Source organism: Rhinichthys klamathensis, unplaced genomic scaffold (genome assembly GCF_029890125.1).
Source record: "Rhinichthys klamathensis goyatoka isolate OS25496 unplaced genomic scaffold, OSU_Roscu_1.1 h1tg000011l_1, whole genome shotgun sequence".
Taxonomy (NCBI): Eukaryota; Metazoa; Chordata; class Actinopteri; order Cypriniformes; family Leuciscidae; genus Rhinichthys; species Rhinichthys klamathensis.
In genome coordinates, this window is record NW_026606564.1 from 2764416 (window position 1) to 2786373 (window position 21958).

At 39.0% G+C, this 21958-nt stretch overlaps 1 protein-coding gene across 1 annotated transcript; it reads left to right on the forward strand.

Moving 5' to 3' along the window:
* The first annotated feature begins 1523 nt into the window (after positions 1 to 1523).
* On the forward strand, positions 1524 to 19438 carry LOC130097224 (Y+L amino acid transporter 2). Its single transcript, XM_056264010.1, has 10 exons — positions 1524 to 1904; positions 2693 to 3201; positions 8497 to 8622; positions 9042 to 9186; positions 14456 to 14579; positions 14689 to 14792; positions 14878 to 14974; positions 15718 to 15867; positions 15977 to 16160; positions 18793 to 19438. Exons 2-10 carry the CDS (start codon positions 2694 to 2696, stop codon positions 18885 to 18887), a joined length of 1533 nt encoding a protein of 510 aa, XP_056119985.1. The 5' UTR covers positions 1524 to 1904; position 2693; the 3' UTR covers positions 18888 to 19438.
* The last annotated feature ends 2520 nt before the right edge of the window (positions 19439 to 21958 follow it).

Sequence of the window (21958 nt, forward strand, 5' to 3'; positions counted from 1 at the left end):
TTAACCCTGTATTGCTGTCTTTTTTTGGGGTGGAAACAATACTTTCAAACATTTTATTTTTATAACTTTAATTTTAAAAGATTTAATTTTAATAACTAATTTAAAAAAATGTTTTAATTATGATTTATTTAATTCACTTGTTATTAAACTCACAGAACCCCGGTTTGGGAAACCCTGACATAATGTAGGCTAATGCACTCAAAAAGTGGTATGATTATATTACCTAAAATGTGTAATGTAATGGATTGCTCAAACTAAAATTTGTAGTGTATATATTTTAATATATTTTAAAATGCTTTAAAAGCTGAATTTTCAGCCTCAGCTTCAGTGTCACATGATCCTTCGGAAATCATTTGATGCTCAAGAAACGTTTCTTAGTATCAATGTTGGAAACAGTTGTGCTGCTTAATATTTTAACGGAAACCATGATTTCTATTTGAAGTGTCTATCAATTTCTATATTTACAGTCTTTTTGATCGAATTAATGCATCCTTACTGAATAAAATTAACTTCTTTAAAAAAATGACCCAAACAGTGTGTCTACTAGGCCTGCACTTCTCGTTGTGTGTGAATCTGGTGACAAATAGTGGTTCTTTGTCAACCAATCAGTTTTTGCGGGGACAAATCCTCATTTATATAGCGCTTTTAACATTGTAGATTGTTTCAAAGCAGCTTTACAGAGATAAACTTAATATAATTTAAGGTAAAAGAGATTTGGTTTAATAGCGGTTCTTGAATAATGTTATTTTCCAGCTAAAGTTAGTTTTGATCGATTCACTTAAATTAGGGGCTGCTAAAACGACACCGTTCTCTCTAAACAGACTTTAAACGCAAACCTGTGATAAACGCTGATGGCGTTCACATGCGCATTAACAATTGATTCTATAGTTATGTGCGTTTGAATATATGTGCGCAGGTTTGTAATTCCCTACAAACCATGCCTAAACAAACTACTTGTCTTGCCTATAAATTTTGATACAGAATTTTATTTTATTTCATCACTTCGGGTTGGTACGTGAACCCTAATTTCCACAACGCTTTATCTGTAGAGTGGAATAGGCATCCAAAAAGTGTGTTCACTGAATTTGTGGTCAACTGGAGCTCTGCCTCCACTTCTTACCTTACGATGTCCCCGTTTTCCTAAGTAAAACATTTCTTAGCAGCTTTGTCCGGTTTGAAGAAGTCCTCTTCTGAGAACTCCTAATCATGAGGTGATAAATCCTTCTGAATACAGGCCCTGGTCACTAAATATGTCTCATGTATCGTAAATCTATGGGATTTTTTTTTTACCAGTTTTATCATCGGTCAGGGAAAAATGCTCCTTTTGGGTTTGTTAAATGAGTAGGCTATGTCTTCAACAAGATCCACAAGTTGAGGTGTCGTCGCATGAACTGAAGAACGAGTTGCGCAAGATTAATACTTGCAGTCAGGGGGTTTGTAATGTGCAATAGTAATAGTGCTGCTTGCCTTATCAAACACCTCTCGTAAAGGAGAAGCCGTCTGTCTTTAAACTGAATTCTAGAGGCAGAGCTGAAACAGATCCGATAACAAAGACTTTGTTTAGTTCAACTGGGTTTTGCTGAGCTACTTTTACAATCAACAGGAGGGGACAGGCATTCTCTCTCTCTCGCTCTCTCTCTCTCTCTCAGTACAAACCTCCTAAAATAGCCAGGGCAACTCAAGAACCCATCTTGCCTCCGGTGGAAAAACACATCAGGGTCTCTCTGCGGTCTGGGATTGCGACAGCACTCATCCTGTTGACCCTGATAGTCTAGTTTTCTTCATTTTGACCAGGATCACCACCACTCTGGAAACTTGCATAACTCATCTGTACGTCTTCCTCTTCACAATACAATTGTATGATTGTTTTCCCCCCCACAGCATTCCTTCGAACATGATTAAAGGTAAAGTACTCCAGTTTATTTTTGGCACTACATTTAAAATGTTACATAGGGCCCTGAAATATTGGCCCCAAAGTGGCTGTTTTGTTAACCAAGGGTTAGTAAGGGGATTGCCTGTGAAATATTTAAGTCTGACGTCATTTATTTAGTAGTAGTATTGGCTCATTTGAACAAACTATTTACAAAATGGAATTAACTTGAAGCTGTTTTTGACTGAACTGTCTTACAAACTAATTTCTAATGCTGAATGCTCAAGACAACATTAAATACAGCGGGATACAATATTTCTTTTATCTTTGTTAACATAAGTTAATGAGATTACTTAGTGAAAAATACTTCTAAAACATTTATTAATCTTAGTTTGCTAATTTCAACATTTACTAATGCATTATTAAAAAAATAAAATAAGGTAGTGAACCTTATTGTAAAGTGTCACCGGTATTTTTAGTAACTAGCATTAACAAAGATAAATAAATACCATGACAAATGTATTGCTAATTGCTAATGCTAACGTCAACTAATAGGACCTTTCTGTGAAGTGTCACCTGAATATTTTGCATGTTGTATTATTTAATATGTTATGCCAATCACAAATGACATGTTAAAAAATTTGCTGACACTTTATATAGATATACAGATATGTAGACGAACTGTAGTTTGCTCATTTCCAAGTCCAATTGCTAGTCATTAGTCAAAAACAAGACTGGGATGTCAAATCCAAATAAAACCATCATCATTGTGTTTTACTAGTGATTACAGCTGTGATACCAGTTGACCTTTGTTTCCTCCAGCATGAAGAAACTGATGGAACTGTGTCCGGGGTCTCGGGGAGACCTGGACCAGAAGAAACCAGCTGGAGCCAGCAATGGTCCAGACCTACAGGAGGACAAGATGATCATGAGGAGGGAGATCTCTCTCACTAATGGCATCTGCTTAATTGTGGGCAACATGATTGGCTCAGGCATTTTCGTGTCGCCCAAGGGCGTGTTGATGTACAGCGCTTCCTACGGCCTTTCGCTGGTCATCTGGACTCTCGGTGGCGTATTTTCCGTGTTTGGCGCGCTGTGTTACGCAGAACTTGGAACCACTATTACGAAGTCTGGCGCTAGTTACGCGTACATCCTGGAGGCCTTTGGGGGTTTCCTTGCTTTCATCCGCCTGTGGACGTCCATCCTGCTGGTGGAGCCAGCCAGTCAGGCTATCATCTCGCTGACGTTCGCCAACTACCTGGTGGAAGCGTTCTACCCCACCTGTCAGCCTCCGTACGACGCTGTGAGACTCATTGCAGCGGCTTGTCTCTGTGAGTCTTCATTGCCATTGCTCTCAGCGTGTCAAGTCTTGTTTGCTTACTTAAACATTCCTGGTCTTATCATTTAAGTTGTTACAAAGAAATATATTGTTTTTGTAATCTGTAATTGCAATGTAATGGCTTGCGTCACCTCTGAAACGGCATTTCTTTTCGTTGATTCAGTTAGCCTCTTGTTGAGAGAGATCCTATGACCTTTCCATCCAAAAGTATCCCATTGGCTGAGACCTCTTTATGTGTACCCGATTCAGTTCCTGATTAGAATTGACATAAAATCCCTTTATGGTGTATTTTTGAAAGGCATGAAACCTTAATTTGTCTTTTAAATGTCAATTATTTTCAATTGAATTAACCATTTTCAATTGAAACTTCTCTTTCTTTGTGTTTTTGCTTAGCATAGCGTTAACTCATAAAAAAAAAGAAAAGCTCTTTTGAATAAGCGATAGTTCACCCAAATCTGTCATCATTTACTCATCCTCATGTCGTTCCAAAATTGGGTGACTTATATCTTCTGTGAAACACAAAAGAAGATATTTGAGAAATGTCGCTGTGTTGTTTTGTCCATACAAGGAAGTCAATGGGCTCCAATGTTGTTTTGGTTCCTAGCTTTCTTCAAAAGAAAATATATCATTTAGGTTTAGACTGACATGATGATGAGTAAATGATGACAGTTTAGTTGAAACAAGAAATCACAATAACATGCTATCTATGTTTTTGGGTCACTGTGATTTTGCCAAGTAAGACATGTTCCTGGATCGACATATTTTGTTGATCCGGGAACAACATGCCTGTCCGAAAATGTAGTCCTAACCCAATCCCTACCCCTAAACCTAACCCTACCCCTAACTTATCCCTAAAATCGGAGGGAAATGGTAGGTGAATAATACTGATGTAGAAGCCCTGGTTGTTAGTCTAAACTTGACATTAACTGTAAATTTGTCCCTCAAATCTGATTTGTTGATTGGAATGTTGTTCCAGGATCAACAAACATGTTGATCCAGGAATATGTTGCACTTGATGAAATCAAAATAACACGCTATATTTTTGTTCAGGCATTATAGGTGCATTAAGCGATTTCTGAGAATTTCCAACGCTGTTGAAAGTAGATCGGACCAAGTACCACAACACACTTGTAGCCAATCAGCAGTAGGGGGTGTGTCCACTTATGATGGGGGAGGAGAGAGAGTGAACGAGGGAGATTTGAAGAGAGACTGTAGAAAGAGAGATGGCTGAGAGACATTACAAAAGAGAAAAGGTCATAGGAATATCACTGGAAAAAGAAGGGTTATGATCAGGTTTTGATTTAGGACCTGCATTAATATTAGAAAAGCTTTTCAGTCGCTGTTGAGACCTTAGCGGGAAGGCCTGAAAACGGACGCAGAGTTTGCGTTGTTTCTGCCCATACATGAGAAACATTGATTTTGAGTGTGTGCTGCTGGCGACTAACAACAAACTCTTGCTTGTATACACTCATGTACTGCATGTTCATTTTTGGTTCTTCCTTGTCATTCATTCGTTCATGATCTTAGCTTTATTTTACTTCGCTTCTGCTATGATAAAGAGACATCCACTCCAGGGTTGCCAGGTTTGCATAACAAAACCAGCCCAATTGCTAAAAAAACAAACAATCTGAGGCAACAGTGTAAAAGTAGCCTAATTCCGTGGGAAAACCGCGGACTTGGAAACACTGACCCACTCTTGCATTGCGTGTTCGTGCATTGTGTTGTGGGGGCGGAGCAATAAAGGGAGGGGTGTGTTTGTTTCGGTTGATTTCAAATATCAACGGTGTTCAACAATGATTCTCAGAAATCACTTACTGCACCTTTAAGGAAGGAGTTTTTATCAGTGTATGAGAATATTTTTCCCTTCTGCTGTCTTTCACTTTCACTACTCACGAACCCCTTTCTTTCTTCACTTCGCTAAATTTCCCTGAGACACATACAGCATGTCCTTCTTAGTCCTTGTTAGTATCCTTGTTAGTCAACATAAAAAAGCATTCGTAAGCCACTGTATGGCTTCCTATGGATTCACTTCCCTAATGTGATGTGAAAAACATCCCAGTCGTTCCATGCCAGAATGAACCAACAAGCCTGTATTAACCCATAGCCTAGATGACTTCAGCCGAAAAGGTTGTTTCAGAAGTGAGTCAAGCTATTGAAGTAAATGAAAGATTATGAACACCATTGAGAAGTAAGTTTATTACACAAAACTAACATATGTAATAGTTACCTGCATGATGAATTGAAAAAGAGAATGTATGACCTGTACTATGAGAAACATATTATTGGCAGAAAGCATATAAGATGATCTGCAACAACACATAAGGTGTTGCGTAATATATAACAGCCATCATTTTGGTTCTTGAGTTCGAGCAAAGTGAAGGCCGAAGCAGGGATGAATGGCACTCATCTCGGTTTTGCACAATGTTCGCTGCTCTAATACACGACACACAAGAAATGTTTTTCTTTCTTTTTCCTTCTTAGCAGCTGTTGCCTTCACACAGTTTCCAGTCAGAGCTAAATATGTTCTCAGAAAGCAGGGACATGATCCACTCCGTGCATGAGGACAGACTGTAACATCACACACTATAGCTGAGATCAGACCTGGCACTTTCCAAGAACAGGGTACAGAAAAAAAAAAGAAAAAAATCTACACACACAAAGCCATTGGTTTGTTTTTGGCAAATGTTTGATTATTACTGAACCTGCAGAATACAATATAAAAGGAAGGAGCTGATTTTAAATGACTTTATATACAAAAAGTTGCTAACTTAAATTAAGTACAATCAACTTGGATGTTTAAGTCATTTCAACCTAAATTACATTAAACTGAAAAAGAAAATGAGTTAAATCTTGTATAACTTATAAAAAAAAGTATTTATTATTAGTTAAAGCAATGTACAAATATATGTTGTCATAACTTATTAATCATATATATACAGTATGCAGGTCCTTCTCAAAAAATTAGCATATTGTGATAGTTCATTATTTTCCATAATGTAATGATAAAAATTAAACTTTCATATATTTTAGATTCATTGCACACCAACTGAAATATTTCAGGTCTTTTATTGTTTTAATACTGATGATTTTGGCATACAGCTCATGAAAACCCCAAATTCCTGTCTCAAAAAATTAGCATATTTCACCCGACTAATAAAAGAAGTGTTTTTAAAACAAAAAAAAAAGTCAACCTTCAAATAATTATGTTCAGTTATGCACTCAATAGTCAATACTTGGTCGGGAATCCTTTTGCAGAAATGACTGCTTCAATGCGGCGTGGCATGGAGGCAATCAGCCTGTGGCACTGCTGAGGTGTTATGGAGGCCCAGGATGCTTCGATAGCGGCCTTAAGCTCATCCAGAGTGTTGGGTCTTGCGTCTCTCAACTTTCTCTTCACAATATCCCACAGATTCTCTATGGGGTTCAGGTCAGGAGAGTTGGCAGGCCAATTGAGCACAGTAATACCATGGTCAGTAAACCATTTACCAGTGGTTTTGGCACTGTGAGCAGGTGCCAGGTCGTACTGAAAAATGAAATCTTCATCTCCATAAAGCTTTTCAGCAGATGGAAGCATGAAGTGCTCCAAAATCTCCTGATAGCTAGCTGCATTGACCCTGCCCTTGATAAAACACAGTGCACCAACACCAGCAGCTGACATGGCACCCCAGACCATCACTGACTGTGGGTACTTGACACTGGACTTCAGGCATTTTGGCATTTCCTTCTCCCCAGTCTTCCTCCAGACTCTGGGACCTTGATTTCCGAATGACATGCAAAACTGAGCAACAGTCCAGTGCTGCTTCTCTGTAGCCCAGGTCAGGCGCTTATGCCGCTGTTTCTGGTTCAAAAGTGGCTTGACCTGGGGAATGCGGCACCTGTAGCCCATTTCCTGCACACGCCTGTGCACGGTGGCTCTGGATGTTTCTACTCCAGACTCAGTCCACTGCTTCCGCAGGTCCCCCAAGGTCTGGAATCGGTCCTTCTCCACAATCTTCCTCAGGGTCCGGTCACCTCTTCTCGTTGTGCAGCGTTTTTTGCCACACTTTTTCCTTCCCACAGACTTCCCACTGAGGTGCCTTGATACAGCACTCTGGGAACAGCCTATTTGTTCAGAAATTTCTTTCTGTCTTACCCTCTTGCTTGAGGGTGTCAATGATGGCCTTCTGGACAGCAGTCAGGTCGGCAGTCTTACCCATGATTGCGGTTTTGAGTAATGAAACAGGCTGGGAGTTTTTAAAAGCCTCAGGGATCTTTTGCAGGTGTTTAGAGTTAATTAGTTGATTCAGATGATTAGGTTAATAGCTCGTTTAGAGACCCTTTTCATGATATGCTAATTTTTTGAGACAGGAATTTTGGGTTTTCATGAGCTGTATGCCAAAATCATCAGTATTAAAACAATAAAAACCCTGAAATATTTCAGTTGGTGTGCAATGAATCTAAAATATATGAAAGTTTAATTTTTATCATTACATTATGGAAAATAATGAACTTTATCACAATATGCTAATTTTTTGAGAAGGACCTGTACAATTGAAAACTTCAAATGAACAAAAATTGTAAATGCTGCTTTGGCAATAATTTAATAGTTCAATTCAATTAAGTTCAGTTTAGTTGAAGAACTAAAATTATTAACTGGAAATAAATAAATACATAAATAAAACTGATATAAAAATTTATTAAACCTAATTAGAAATGTTAAATGAAAATACGAATAAAATGAAAAAAGAACATAGTGAACTTACTAAAAATGAAACATGAAAGTAAAAATATAAAAACTATAAGCTAATTCTAAATATTAATAAAACTATAATAAAAGCATACTACTGTGTAACAGGGTTACACGTAAAATGTGTGACAAAGCTAAACAACGTTTTTGATATATTTTTTTTTTTTATCACAATAAAATAAAGATTGAATAATCAATCATATGATTTTCAAAATTATGAAATTATGTCAAGACCCTGAGGTGGGACAGGTCAAAATCAACAATTGTTTTGATTTGTTTTGGACGACTTACTTTCATGCTTAATCTTATGTTGTATAATAGTTTCTCTAACCTACTGAGTAGTTCTCATTTAAAAAGCATTACAAATTGGGACACCAAACTGTACTGTATTCATGGAAAGTGCCTGCCGTGTTTTCTGACAAATATAGACTAAAACAAAGAACAGGCCTATTGCGTAATATCTTGGGAGTCATCTTCTGATTAAAACATTAATATGAACTGTTCTGATCCTCAATCAACTGATTTCAAAATGTATTTACTGTGTTCCTCCTCTTTCCTCAGGTATTTTGATCTTCATAAACTGCGCTTATGTAAAGTGGGGCACTTTGGTTCAAGATGTTTTCACCTACACCAAGATCATGTCTCTGCTCCTCGTCATCACAATGGGCATCATCAAGATAATTAACGGTAAAAATATGTTTTGAGGGGATACTGATGTTTTTAGGTGGATTTGTTGCGGTAAATAAGATAAATTGAGATCCCAGAGAGCAAAATAGTGTCGGCCCAGATCCGGCCCACCTCTGGTACGTGTGTATGTACCAGATGTGGCCCGGATCTGGGCCGACACTATGATGCTGTCTGGGATTAGATGAACAAGGAAGTAGCTCTTAATCAGAGATTGTCTTATTATTGGGGAGATAATAAGAGTGTATGTGGCTCTTACGATTGGAAAAAGTATAACGGCTAACTTGGATCACGTGAGGCACCTCAGCCTATCATATAATGGCAGTGACGTCAGGTTTTGTTGTTTTAAAAGACTTAGGGTGTTTCATGTACTGTCTTAATTATTTTCATTTTCTGTTCCTCACGCTTCATGTGCGCCACAGGAGAGACAAAGAACTTTGATAATCCATTTGAGGGTTCCTCCACGGAGGCGGGCAGCATCGCCCTCGCTCTTTATTCGGCTCTGTTCTCCTACTCTGGCTGGGACACGCTCAACTTTGTTACTGAGGAGATCAAGAACCCTGAGAGGTGTCAGCATTTCCCTTTTCATGTTTTCCGTATTCAATGCATTTATCTGGATGTTGTTACAGTAAAATTGGCTCTTATCCATTAACTGTACATCTAGGCCTATATACACTCAACGGCCACTTTATTAGGTACACTGTAAAAAGGGATCAGTTGACTTAACTTGAAAAATTAAGTGAATTTAACAATACCACTTTTTTCAATTACGCATTAAGTTTATTTACTTAATTTTAAGGTTTCCTCCCTTTTTTACGTTAAGTCAAATGATCACTTTTAACAGTGTAGTACCTGGTTGGAGCCCCTTTTGCCCTCCACAACTGCCGTAGTTCTTCCTAGCATAGATTTAACAAGATGCTGGAAACTTTCCTCAGAGATTTAGATCCATATTAACATGATAGCATCATGCAGTTGCTGCAGATTTATCGACTGCACATCCATGATGAGAATCTCCCGTTCCTTCACATCCCAGAGATCTGGTGACTGCGGAGGCCATTTGAGTTTAGTGACTCACTGTCATGTTCAAGAAACCAGTTTGAGATGATTCGAAGGCCATCTGATTCAAGGTTCGACATGTTCAGAGATGCTCTTCGGCAGACCTCGATTGTAACGAGTGGTTATTTGAATTACTGAATAGTTCTCATTTAAAAAGCATCAAAAATTGGGACAACCTGTTGTCTTTCTATCAGCTCAAACCAATCTGGTCATTCTCCTCTGACCTCTGGCATCAACAAGGCATTTATTCCCACAGAACTGCAGCTCACTGGATATTTTCTCTTTTTCTGACAGTTCTCTGTAAACCCTAGAGATGGTTGTGCGTGAAAATCCCAGTAGATCAGCAGTTTCTGAAATACTCGGACCAGCCCTTCTGGCACCAACAACCATGCCACATTCAAAGTCACTTAAATCACCTTTCTTCCCCATTCTGATGCTCAGTTTGAACTTCAGCAGATCATCCTGACCATGTCTACATGCCTAAACGCATTGAGTTACTGCTATGTGATTGGCTGATTAGATATTTACGCTAACTATCAGTTGAACAGGTGTACCTAATAAAGTGGCCAGTGAGTGTATACGTTATTTATTGTGTTTTAGCTGGTTTTGAGAATGGCACACTTTACTCCAAAAGATCGTGCTGCACATGTTCTTAGGCGAGAGTGCACGAGTTCTTATATGGACTTGGTTTGGGTGTGTTTTATGCAAATTACAGCAGTGGGCATGTGCTTCCTCATTTAGAATAATTCGGATTCATGAGGGTAAGAAAAAATGCGTGTGCGAGTGCACCTGTCATGAATCTAGTGATAACTTTGCATCTTATATATATTATATATATAATATTTAAATAATTATTTTGTAACTGGTTATATTTAGTTTATATTGGGACCAAATCAAATGTTAGCTGTTCTATACAGTTCTATACAGGGGATGCCACAGAATTAGAAACCCCTTTAATTATGTTGGCTTGACAAAAACAAAGTACTGATCTGCTCTTCTTCTTCCTCCTTGTTACGGTTCAGGGTGCATCATCGGCTTTCCCTGTTGTCCTGTCATTTTCTGCAGCTCATTGCCCTCACCTGTGGCTTGTTCCCTTTTCCCTTACTGTATATTCTCCGCTATGTCTGGCCCTTGTTGCTTTTGGATCTGTGCTGTGTCTTTTACCTCTGTTTGCTGCTGTACCCAGGACGCTTAGATGAGGAGTGATACAGATGGCCGTGCGCTTGCTGTTCTCTGTCTCGTCTCGCTCCCCGTCCCGTTGGACGCTGGTTTGCACAGCCTGTGTGTCCGCAGGTGTCTGTATGGACGGCTCTGGAGCTCCCTTTTGTCCACATGTGTTACTACACTTTGTTCCCTGAAGTGTTCAAATCTCTGTTTCATGAACCCTCTGCTTTTGAGTCCTCCGTTCACCCGTCCCGACATTTCTGAGGCTGCATTTAAACAGTATCTTCTCCTAGAGATTTAAAGAACCACCAAACTCAGGTCAGACCTTCTGACTCGGGTTGCAATATCTTTGAATTTTGAAATGATCCGACTCACGGAATTCCTGTATCGGTCTTCAGAACATTCCCAAATTCCCATAGACTTTCATGGAAGGGTTCAAAACTTTCCTACAATAACCTCTTATAAGCTGCGTCCTAATTCAGAAGCCGCATCCTTCGAGGGCTCATTCGAAGGCAGATTGCGTCACAGCGACGCAACAAATTCTGTCCCAATTCAAAGGCTCCTGCAAACGCAGCCTCGAAATGCGTCTTTCGTTTACCAGGCAATAAAGGATACAACAGATAGCCTACCCCAGAATTCATTTCTGGCCAATTTATTTATTTATTTATTTATTTTTTTGAGAAATTGCCGAATTAAACTTTTAGGTAAATGCAAGTATTGGGTTTCAACTTACTCAAATATCTAATGATACAAATGTAAAAAATAAATGTATATAAAGCTGTTCAAATGTTGACTCGTATGTCTTACTAAAATGCGATTTTATAGACGGGTTTCTCGTATACAAACAATACTGGATGCGCGCTCATTCAGGGGGCAAAACCACTAACAAGTGTTATGCCCAGTTCTGCATGAAGCTCCCGGGAGCGCGGACTCCGCCAATTATATTTAGAAACTAACTCTCAGTAATGGTAAGACATTATCAGATATACCAGATAGATGCTATTTCAGACCACGATTGGATCACAGATATGTCCAAGTGGCCAGTAATTATATGGCCCGATAGGCCTATATACACTTATTTAAATTGACTGTTTTCTATTTTAATATTTTTTTAAATGTAATTTATTCCTGTGATCAAAGCTGAATTTTCAGCATCATTACTTCAGTGTCACATGATCCTTCAGAAATCATTCTAATATGGTAATTTGATAAAACATTCATTATTATTATCAGTGTTGAAAACAGTTGTGTACATTTTTGACAGGATTCTTTGATTACTAGAAAGTTCAGTTCAGAAGAACAGCATTTATTTGAAATATAATCGTTTGTAACATTATAAATGTCTTTACTGTAACTTTTGATCAATTTAATTCATCCTTGATGTATAAAAGTATTGATTTCTTACATTTTAAATCCATCTTTTTGGAGGTTAGTGCAGTTTACAGCACAACAGCTCTGTGTCACCTCTGTTTCTGCTAGATATGCCGTAAAGAGTGCTGATTTCTGCCCTCTAGTTGCGCGCGCATCTGTGATGACGTTGCACAGAAACCCGTCTATATAGTTTATACTCTTTATTATGTGCAGAAGTAAAACAAGGTGAACATATTTAGACAGGTCTGGCACCCTGTTTTGTTTTCAGACAGTTTAATATAACTTTTTAAACGTTGCTGCAACTCAGCTGTCACAGTTGCTAGGCGACAAGAACAATCCTTCGTAGGCAAGACCGTCCCATTTAACAACGCTTGTGTCATGATTCCAGCCTGTGTTCCCCTGTCTTTTCTGAGGACTTTAGTTAGTTCTTGTCTGGTCTCATGATTTGTAGTTTTTCATGTTGATTAGTCTCCCCGGGTGTGTCTTGTTAGTTCCCTTGGTTACCCTCATGTGTTCCCATGACTATTAGCCACTCCCCCTTGTTAAACTTGTTTTCCCAGTGTTTCTCTTGTTCCTTGTCTAGCGTTGCCAATATATGGTTGTATAGTGTGCAAGCTTCTTGATCATGTGTCTGGATTTGACTTGTTCCTTGTCTAGAGTTAATTCAGTTGTCCTGTTTTAATAAATGTTTACTGCACTTGGATCCAATGCCTCTTGTCTGCAGCAGCCACGTTACAGCTTGGTCCGACCTTCAAGGCCTACGAAGGATGCAGCCTCTGAATTGGGACACAGTATTTAAGCAGCCAATCAGTCGCAAAGCTTAACAACTATCCAAGGCCAACATGTTATAGTCCCCCTGTGGTGAAAATCAAGTTTGTAATGTTGTTTATATGTCTAAGTGGTGTTTTTAATATGCTTTGAGACAAACCATGTGCAAATCCATGTCAACACCATTGCTGAGTATTTTCACTTTAAAACTTCAGTGAACCAAAGACAGTCTCAAAAACACGGTTTGAAATCGCTGGCGTTTCTGATGTCTCAAACTACCTTGTAACCAATCACGTCACTGAGTGGATCTTTGAGCTGGTTTGAGTGAGTGGAGGCGGGGCTAATTTGCATATATTCATAAAACCGTGTGTGCTAAATGAGGCAAGGGTGTAGAGTTAAATTCAAGCTATTTTAAAGGGATACTCCACTTTTTTGGGAAATAGGCTCATTTTACAACTCCCCCAGAGTTAAACTGTTGAGTTTTACCGTTTTTGAATCCATTCAGCCGATCTCCGGTTCTGGCGGTACCACTTTTAGCATAGCTTAGCATACATCATTGAAGTGGACAAGACCATTAGCATTTAAAAAAAATGCACTAAGACCGACGGAAAATGTAAAGTTGCGATTTTCGATATGGCTAGGAACTATATTCTCATTCCTGCGTAATAATCAAGAAACTTTACTGCCGTACCATGAGAGCAGCAGGCGTAATGATATGACGCAGCGCCTGAAAATAGTCCCCAGCTCAGTAACTTCCAACGTGACCGGGACTAAGTGCCTGCGCCTGCTGCTCTCATGGTACGGCAGTCAAAATCTGACGCCGCTTTACACTGCTGAGAGCAACGGTTAGATAAATATGTAAATATGTGCTGTGCGCCTTTCTCTCAATGACAAAATAAACACACAACAAAATTGAGAAAACAGCAAGCATTTTAATAAAGAATTAGAAAATCATATGATCACAGCAACGTGGCTATGTTTGCACGAGCTCTACAGCACTCCAGTAAAGTCACGTCATGTTTATTTATACAATAGATGGCTTAAAATCAAACAGCTTTAATGAATTAAACATGAAAAACAGTGTCAGTGTCTCATTTCATCAGAAGTACAACTTCATTTTCTACTATAAAGCAGCTCCTCCAGTGTGTTCATGTTTTCACTCGCGGGTCACATCTGACCTCGACCGACTGAACAGGCCAAATGAACCAGAAAAGATTTTCACATGAAAGAAGGCGGAGCTTCTTCGCATACCTATCTATTACGTTATCGCCATGGACCAATGGGAGTTCGAAGGTGTTTAGCAGCCGGAGCGAACATTTCGGGAAAATTCCCTTTGGCAATCTGTTTCGAAATCCCAAAACGAACTTCGTTTCGGCCTGATTTTGTTCGAAATGACGTCACATCAGTTCGTTCTTCGATTTCGTTTGAAGTATTTCGGGGCCTTAAGTGTTTAATCTTTCTCCTTGATCGTTCACAGGAACCTTCCCATCGCTATAGCCGTCTCCATGCCAATAGTGACAATCATCTACCTACTGACCAACGTGGCCTACTACGTAGTTCTGGACATACCTTCTTTCATGGGTAGTGATGCAGTGGCTGTAGTAAGGATCTTTCAGAGTATCATATATGTGATCTTTAGTCTTTATGGGTTTATTGTATTAATTACACCATCATTTGAATAAACCATCTAGTTTGTGTCCCCATCTGTAGACATTTGGGAATCAGGTGCTAGGTCCCGTTAGCTGGATCGTTCCCATTGCTGTGGCCATGTCTTGCTATGGAGGACTCAATGCCTCCATCATTGCCGCCTCCAGGTAAAACTCTGGTTCCAGTTAAAACAACAATGACTTTCAAGTAATAATATGTGCATATAGTAGATGTTGCGTTCCTTTGTGTTAGATTGTTTTTTGTGGGGGCGAGAGAAGGCCACCTTCCCATCAGCTTAAGTCTGATCCACGCTGAGCGCTACACTCCCGTACCTGCACTCCTCTTTAATGTGAGTCCCTTGCCTTTTTCTCCAAGTAGCAGTACATTATCTGGACCAGATTATCCATGATAATATGATACTACATTATAATCCAGCCCATTCTCATCCCAAGGCGTCATACATGTGACGCTTTTGACATTTCGCCGAAATCTTACGCACATGGCATCCTTTTGCGTCAATATGAGACGCAGATCCCAAGGCGTCATAACCGTAACCCTACCCCAGACCTAAACCTACCCATAACAGTGCGTGTTATATTGACGCTAAAGGATGCCATGTGCGTAAGATTTCGACGAAATGTCATATGGCGTCACCTATATGACGCCAAAGGATGAGAATGTGTTGTATAATCAGTTGGTAAAGTCCACATGAAATGGTGTTCACGACCCATTGAACTTGTGTAATTGGATGTTTATATGGGGGAGAAATATATGGAAGGTCTTTATCTATTGGAAAGTGCTTTGATTCGAAGGGAAGGGTTCAAGAATAAGAGGGTCTAGTGATTTAACCTTAGTGACCTCGAAAACGTTGCAAACTTTGTTTTCGAATATTTTCAAAGGTTCACCGCTTGCACCCGGAAACAACACGAGTCGACACCCCTAGTGATGTCTTTCTAATGCCTTTATAATTAAACAATCATTTTTCTGCTGTTAAATGTTTAAAAGTGCATTTTTTTTATGTTGCGCTGACCAATGTGGCAGTCATCTTGCTAAATAGGCAATGATAAGCATTGGATTCGTGGGTGTTTGTAGGGCGTGATGGGTCTGATCTTCCTGTGTGTGGAGGATGTGTTTCAACTCATCAACTACTTCAGCTTCAGTTACTGGCTGTATGTGGGTCTGTCCGTGGCCGGACTCATTTACCTGCGCTTCACTCAGCCTGATAGACACAGACCTGTCAAGGTAACTAGATCCATACAGCGCTCCAGCATTCACATCTGCTTATTTGTCTGAATAAAACCCAATGTCTTATTCTGTGTGTTTGTTGACTTTGTTTTGTTTTCTTCATTAGCTCTCATTGTTCTTTCCCTTCGTCTACTGCCTGTGCAGTGTGTTCCTCGTGATCGTGCCTCTGTACAGCGACACCATTAACTCCCTCATAGGAGTTTCCATCGCACTGTCTGGAGTGCCTGTTTATTACCTGTGTATCTACTTGCCCAGAGAGAAAAGGCCAAAATGGATCAGTAAACTCAATGGTGAGGATAATCACATTACACATTGATTCACATGAGGGGATAAAAAAGTAATAAGATGTCCTTGTTACAGTGTATTTACACAGTTAAGTACTGTGGAATAGTATTTAACTACATGTACTTACTAAAGAGTTAGGGTTAGGATTTGGGGTAACACTTCCTTTTACAGTACAGTACTTACGTGTACTTACAGTGTACTTACCTAGAAAGTACTGGCTAAAATAAGGTAAGTACATGGGTTAGGGGTAGGTTCAGGGTTAGTACCTAGTTATTACCCAGTAATTGTAATTACTATAATAAGTAGTATGTACATGGGTAACAGGACTGTAAAGGAAGCGTTACCAGATTTGGTTTAGGGTTGCATGTAATTATGCATAAATTACTGTTAACACATGTAACAAGGACTGTAAAATAAAGTGTTACCAAAACATTTATTAAAACTAAGCTACAAAATTCCTAATGTCAGACTGGGGCACTAATCAAAACAATAATACAAATAAAAAACTGGCTAATGTGGGAGAATTTCTAACAGTAAGAGGAAGTGCATTCCACAGCCTGGGTGCAACAACGACAGAAAAAGCTTTCTCCCCTATAGATTTTAATCTACAAAGAGGCAGCTGAAGAGTAAAAGAATCAGCAGAGCGAAGAGAACAAGAGGGTGTGAATGGGGTAACTAAGTCACAGATATAAGACGGAGCCATTCCATGTATTTGTATATTTGTATGTTAGAGTAAGAGTTTTAAAATCAATACTCGCGCGACTGCACAGGAGGCCAATGCAGATTATAAATAATGCCTGTGATGTGCTTATGTAATGGAGTATAAGTGAAAACACGTGCTTCTGAATAATGGATGTACTGCAGTCGTTTGGTAGATTTATTAGGTAGACCAACAAATAGTCATTACAATAATCAATCCTGGAAGTTACAAATTCGTGAATAAGCTTTTCAGCGTCAAGCAATGTGGGGAAAGGCCTAATTCTTGCAATGTTGATTTTGTGATACTCTTAATATGTGAATCTAATGTCAAATGAGCGCCAAAGATCACACAACGGTTACGAGCTTGAGTAGATTGCAATACGACACTATCATCCATGATCAAATTAAAATTGCTACCTTTATGATTAGCTGCTGGTATGCCAAGAATAACCTCTGTCTTGGAACAATTAGATTAAAAAAAAACATTGGGGGGAAATATCAGCATAGAAGTGATACCCTAAGTATTATTTCCTAATGATTTGCCCCAGAGGAAGCATATAAATACTAAAATTATAGGACCCAAGACAGATCCCTGAGGAACACCATGACAGACCTGTACAATGTAAGATTTGTTGCTTCCCAAGAGAACAAACCGCGAACGATTAGTAAGGTAGGATTTTAACCATTTAAGCACAGTACCAGAGATACCAAACCAATTCTCAAGCTTATTGAGCAGAATGGAGTGGCACACAATGTGTCACATGCTGAACTCAGTCTAACAACACCAAGATCGAGGCTGCAGAGCAGCTGAGACAAGCAGGTCATTCATAACTCAAACCAAGGCGGTCTCTGTACTGTCCCTTTCTAAACCCAGATTGAAAAGGTTCAAAAAGCTCGTTGAATGACAAGTGTGAATGGAGTTGTGCCACAACGACACGTTTCAAAACCTTAGCGAGAAAGGGGAGATTTAAAAGAGGCTTGTAATTTGATAGGTCAGACTTATCACTTCCAGGCTTTTTAAGGACTGGTGTGATATCTGCAACCTTAAGGGCTTTTGGAACAATATCAGTAGTAAGGGTGGGGTTCACAATAATCAAAATGAAGGGACTACTTGATTACAGACACCCCTTAAGAATAAATGTTGGGATAGGGTCAAGAGTACATGTAGTTGTATTCATTGTCATCACAAATTTCGAAATGCTATCAATAAGCACTGTTTTAAAGCAGGAAAACTACGTGGGTAAGTCTTAGGAAGTGCAGACATTCATCACATGTTGGTGCCAAAAAACAATTATTCCTATGTGTTCGAATATGTGTTTGAAAACTAAATTCCTTGATTGTTTTAAAATGACCTTAATAGTTTGACTTTAACATGACAACAAGCCTACAATAAGTGCAGCACAGTGGTGTAAATTCTTCTCTCTTTTTTTACTGTGATAAAGGCACAGATCAGAGAAAGACAAATACTTTTCTGCTAATATCTTAAATTGTTTAGTTTAGTTTAGGTAACTGGAATATAAAGAAGCGGTAAAAGCAAACATGCTAGCTCTTGTACTGTTTTTTTTTTTCATATAGTCATGTGGTAAAAGATTTACAACCATAGCAGCCACCGCTTCACCACAACAAACATGTGACTATTGTTCATGCAAGTTCATTGTTCTGCTTAACTGATATACATTTTTGTGTGAATCTATTATTTAAATGAAAACCAAAGAGAGGTTATGGATGTTTTCTTTTGGTCTGAAGACGGACCTGAAATACAGACTCAGAAATGTTTTATGAGATTGTACCATCACATAATGTTCTAGTCTGAAAGAAGGAAGGCTATGTGACTGACATATCATGTTTGCTGTCATTATGTGAATATATATTTCTTCGTGTGATTCTATAGCTTCTTTATCCCCACTAACGTGTTTCTCTCTCTTTCCTCTGTGACAGATTCTTTCACCAAGTATGCTCAGATCATGTGCTACTGCTGCTTAACCGACTTGGATATGGAGCCAGAGAAGTTGGCAGAACCGAAGACTCAATAACTGTATCTCAAGAGGATGTGCCTGGAGCATGGATTCCATCTCTGCATCACAGGGAGAAAAAACTATTTGTCAAAAGCAAATACCTCATGGATTTATAAAACTTCTAGTACTCATAGAGATCAAATTCCATCGATATCTCAGAGATATCTCTTTTGCTCGGTGTTACTGAAAAGCACAATACTGTGTGATTTATTCTATTTCAGTGTTTCTTCAAGGATCACTAATAACTGCGAATCAAAATGAATTATGTCTGCCATTCTGTCAAGGTCTCAGTGAAGCTCCTTGTACGCCGCTGACTGAAGAGGATTGTGCCTGATACTGGGAGACATTGGAACTGCTTTTGATTTGAGTCTTGAACAGAAAAAATAGGAGAAAGAGCTGGAATATGCAGACAAACTGGACAACTGGATAGTTAACTCACCTAAACTTTTGAGACGTCAGACTGGTGGGACTATCATGTAATAAAAATGCACATTTCTTTGCGTACAAAACGGAAGAATTTTCAAATGATTTTGTCCATTTGATTTCAGTGTGCTTTTTTCTGTGTGATAACTACACTGTGTGTATTTGATGTCCCTTGTTCATTTGAAATTGAAAGAAGAAATATCACTTAGACATGACTGAACATGTCCCGAGGAATCGCGTAATTCTGCCTTACAGGTTTTATTTGAAACCTTAAAGGTTGTAATGTCAGGATGATTTTGAAAACGTTGTGCTCGGCACGCCATGACTTTGTGATTTTTCCAGATGGCTAAAGCTAAAAATAGAGAAAACTATGGCAGCATGGGTGCTCCAGTGTCAGATGTCAGGGTGGTGATTGTGAGAGATGAGTTTAGCCTCTGACGCACAATGCAGAACAACATGAGACAATCCAAACCTTTTAAGAAATTGTCTCATTTCCACCTGTCTCACACCTCTGTCAGTGTATGTTCGACTTTCATCCATTTAGATTATCCATGCTTTTCAATTTTCCCTTCTATGCCTTCAGAATTTCACCTCAAGATAATTTCAAACAGTTTTGTCATTTTAATCACAGATGTAATAATGTGAAAAATCCCCCTCACTGTGACTGTTTTATACTGCTGAATTCAGTAGGAATTTGCACTGATTAGCCAGAATATTCAAATTACTTACAGACTAAGTGAATGATATTGGTTATGTTACATTGGCACCTGTCAAGGTGTGGGATATAGGCAGCAAGTCAGTTCACACTACAGAGCTATAAGACTACATGAATCGCAGTGGTGCTCAAACTACACAACAAATTTTGTCGTTTGTCGTCATCTTGTCTTATGCCTACACACTTCACCAATCCTTTAAAATCATTACAAATCACACTGTACGACATGGATCTAATAAACTTGGGTACGATATGTATGAAGGCTGTACGATGATGAGACCTATTGAATTCTGGCTACAATGCAAGTTAATAAGAATAAAACATCATCAGCATGGTTAACAAATAGAGCGATGAATCACACTTTAAAAAAAAGGAGGAAGCGAAAGAGCAGAATATGGATGTGGTCATGGTTAGGGAAAAGAGGCCAACTTGGCATGTGAATTTTGCAAATGGAGCTTGAGGTAAGTAGCTTTAAGTTTTAGCGCCATTTTATGTTGCATTTTAATTTGCTAGTCAGTAGACGTAGGTCGTAGCAGCAAACACACTTGAGATGAAGATAATACATTTCTGACACTGTCAGAAAATTTGATTCAATTCAAATTTATTTGTATAGCGCTTTTCACCATACATATTGTATGAAATGTACCATACATATTTCAGAAATGTACATAGAAAAAAATACAGTCAGTTAATCATGTTTTAATTTAGGGCATAACATATCGCCGGCGTTGAGTCATCTCTTCACAGGCGTTTAGTCGTCTCATCGCAGGTGTTGGGGCATCTGAAGTCTCCGTGAGAGGCTGGATACAAACTGGAGCTGACAAACGCTATTTACCTCGGGACTAGCGTCCCGAGATAACAGCAGAAAAGCAGATGGGAAATAATTAGCATAGCTGCTGTTCATAATATTAATGCATTCAATCTGATTCAACAGTAGTATAAAAGGTAAGCATTATGTGAATGCTTGGCTAAAGAGATGCGTCTTTAATCTAGTTTTAAGCGTGATCGCAGGCTATCTTTGGTTGCAAGACTGGCCGTCTTTGAACCTTTCTAACTGTATGACGCAGCAGGACCAACGTTTAGGAGCCACATCCACATAAATCTCCACTATTGGCCATCTTTCGTCTGGGACAGCCCAAAATCATACAATGTGCACCGGGCATTAGCAGCGCTCATAATATACAATGCCGATAAGGTGCACAAACTACAAGATCTTTGGCCTAGTGGCCAAACCAACAATGGAAAAACGTTTTCTTACATGAATTCACGCAGGACATTAGAGAACTGCTCACGCTTGCTGTCCAAGTCATATGTGCAGAAAAAAGCTGTCCATGTCTGTTCAGCAAAAACTGATAGTAAATAAATCATAATGTTAAGTATAGTGCAAAGACCACTTATTTACATTTTAAAAAGATATTTCTTGTTAGTATATTACTATTAACAAGTATGATCAAATTGTCATTAATGTACATTAAGGTGCATGATATCATTAGAGCAGTTTACCATGTTGTTTAATCGCTCACTCGACTAGATCACGTGGCGATGATAGCAAACCGGTTTGAAAATATTGCAGTGTCTGTGACTGTTCGAGACATTTTTGACGAGCATCAGCAACCACAACGAGCACCGATTTGGCCACAATTTGGGTTTTTTGTCGCAGACCTTCTGTCTCAAACAGCAAAATCTAGCCAAAAGTCGTGTGTTGTGAGCTTGCCTTAAGAGAGACATACAAAATGTGCAGAGCGGTGGATCCCCAGGACAAGGACTTGAAAGGACTGAGCTAGACGACTGGGGGACTTGGGTCAGATATGGACAAACCCCACTGTTGGGTTTAAAAATGTAGCCTACTAAAAAAAATTGTAACCAACAATTGGGTTTGGGGTTTGACCCAAACATGGGTTGAAACAACCAAGCATTTTTTAGTGTATGTAGTGGTTAGTGCCGGTGCAAG

Excerpts from the sequence above, each read along its gene's own strand:
- LOC130097224 (XM_056264010.1), top strand. The coding sequence starts at position 2,694 with ATGAAGAAACTGATGGAACTGTGTCCGGGGTCTCGGGGAGACCTGGAC. Across the intron at positions 14,793-14,877 it reads TCCATCATTGCCGCCTCCAG|ATTGTTTTTTGTGGGGGCGA; the intron begins GTAAAACTCTGG and ends CCTTTGTGTTAG. Across the intron at positions 16,161-18,792 it reads ATGGATCAGTAAACTCAATG|ATTCTTTCACCAAGTATGCT; the intron begins GTGAGGATAATC and ends CCTCTGTGACAG.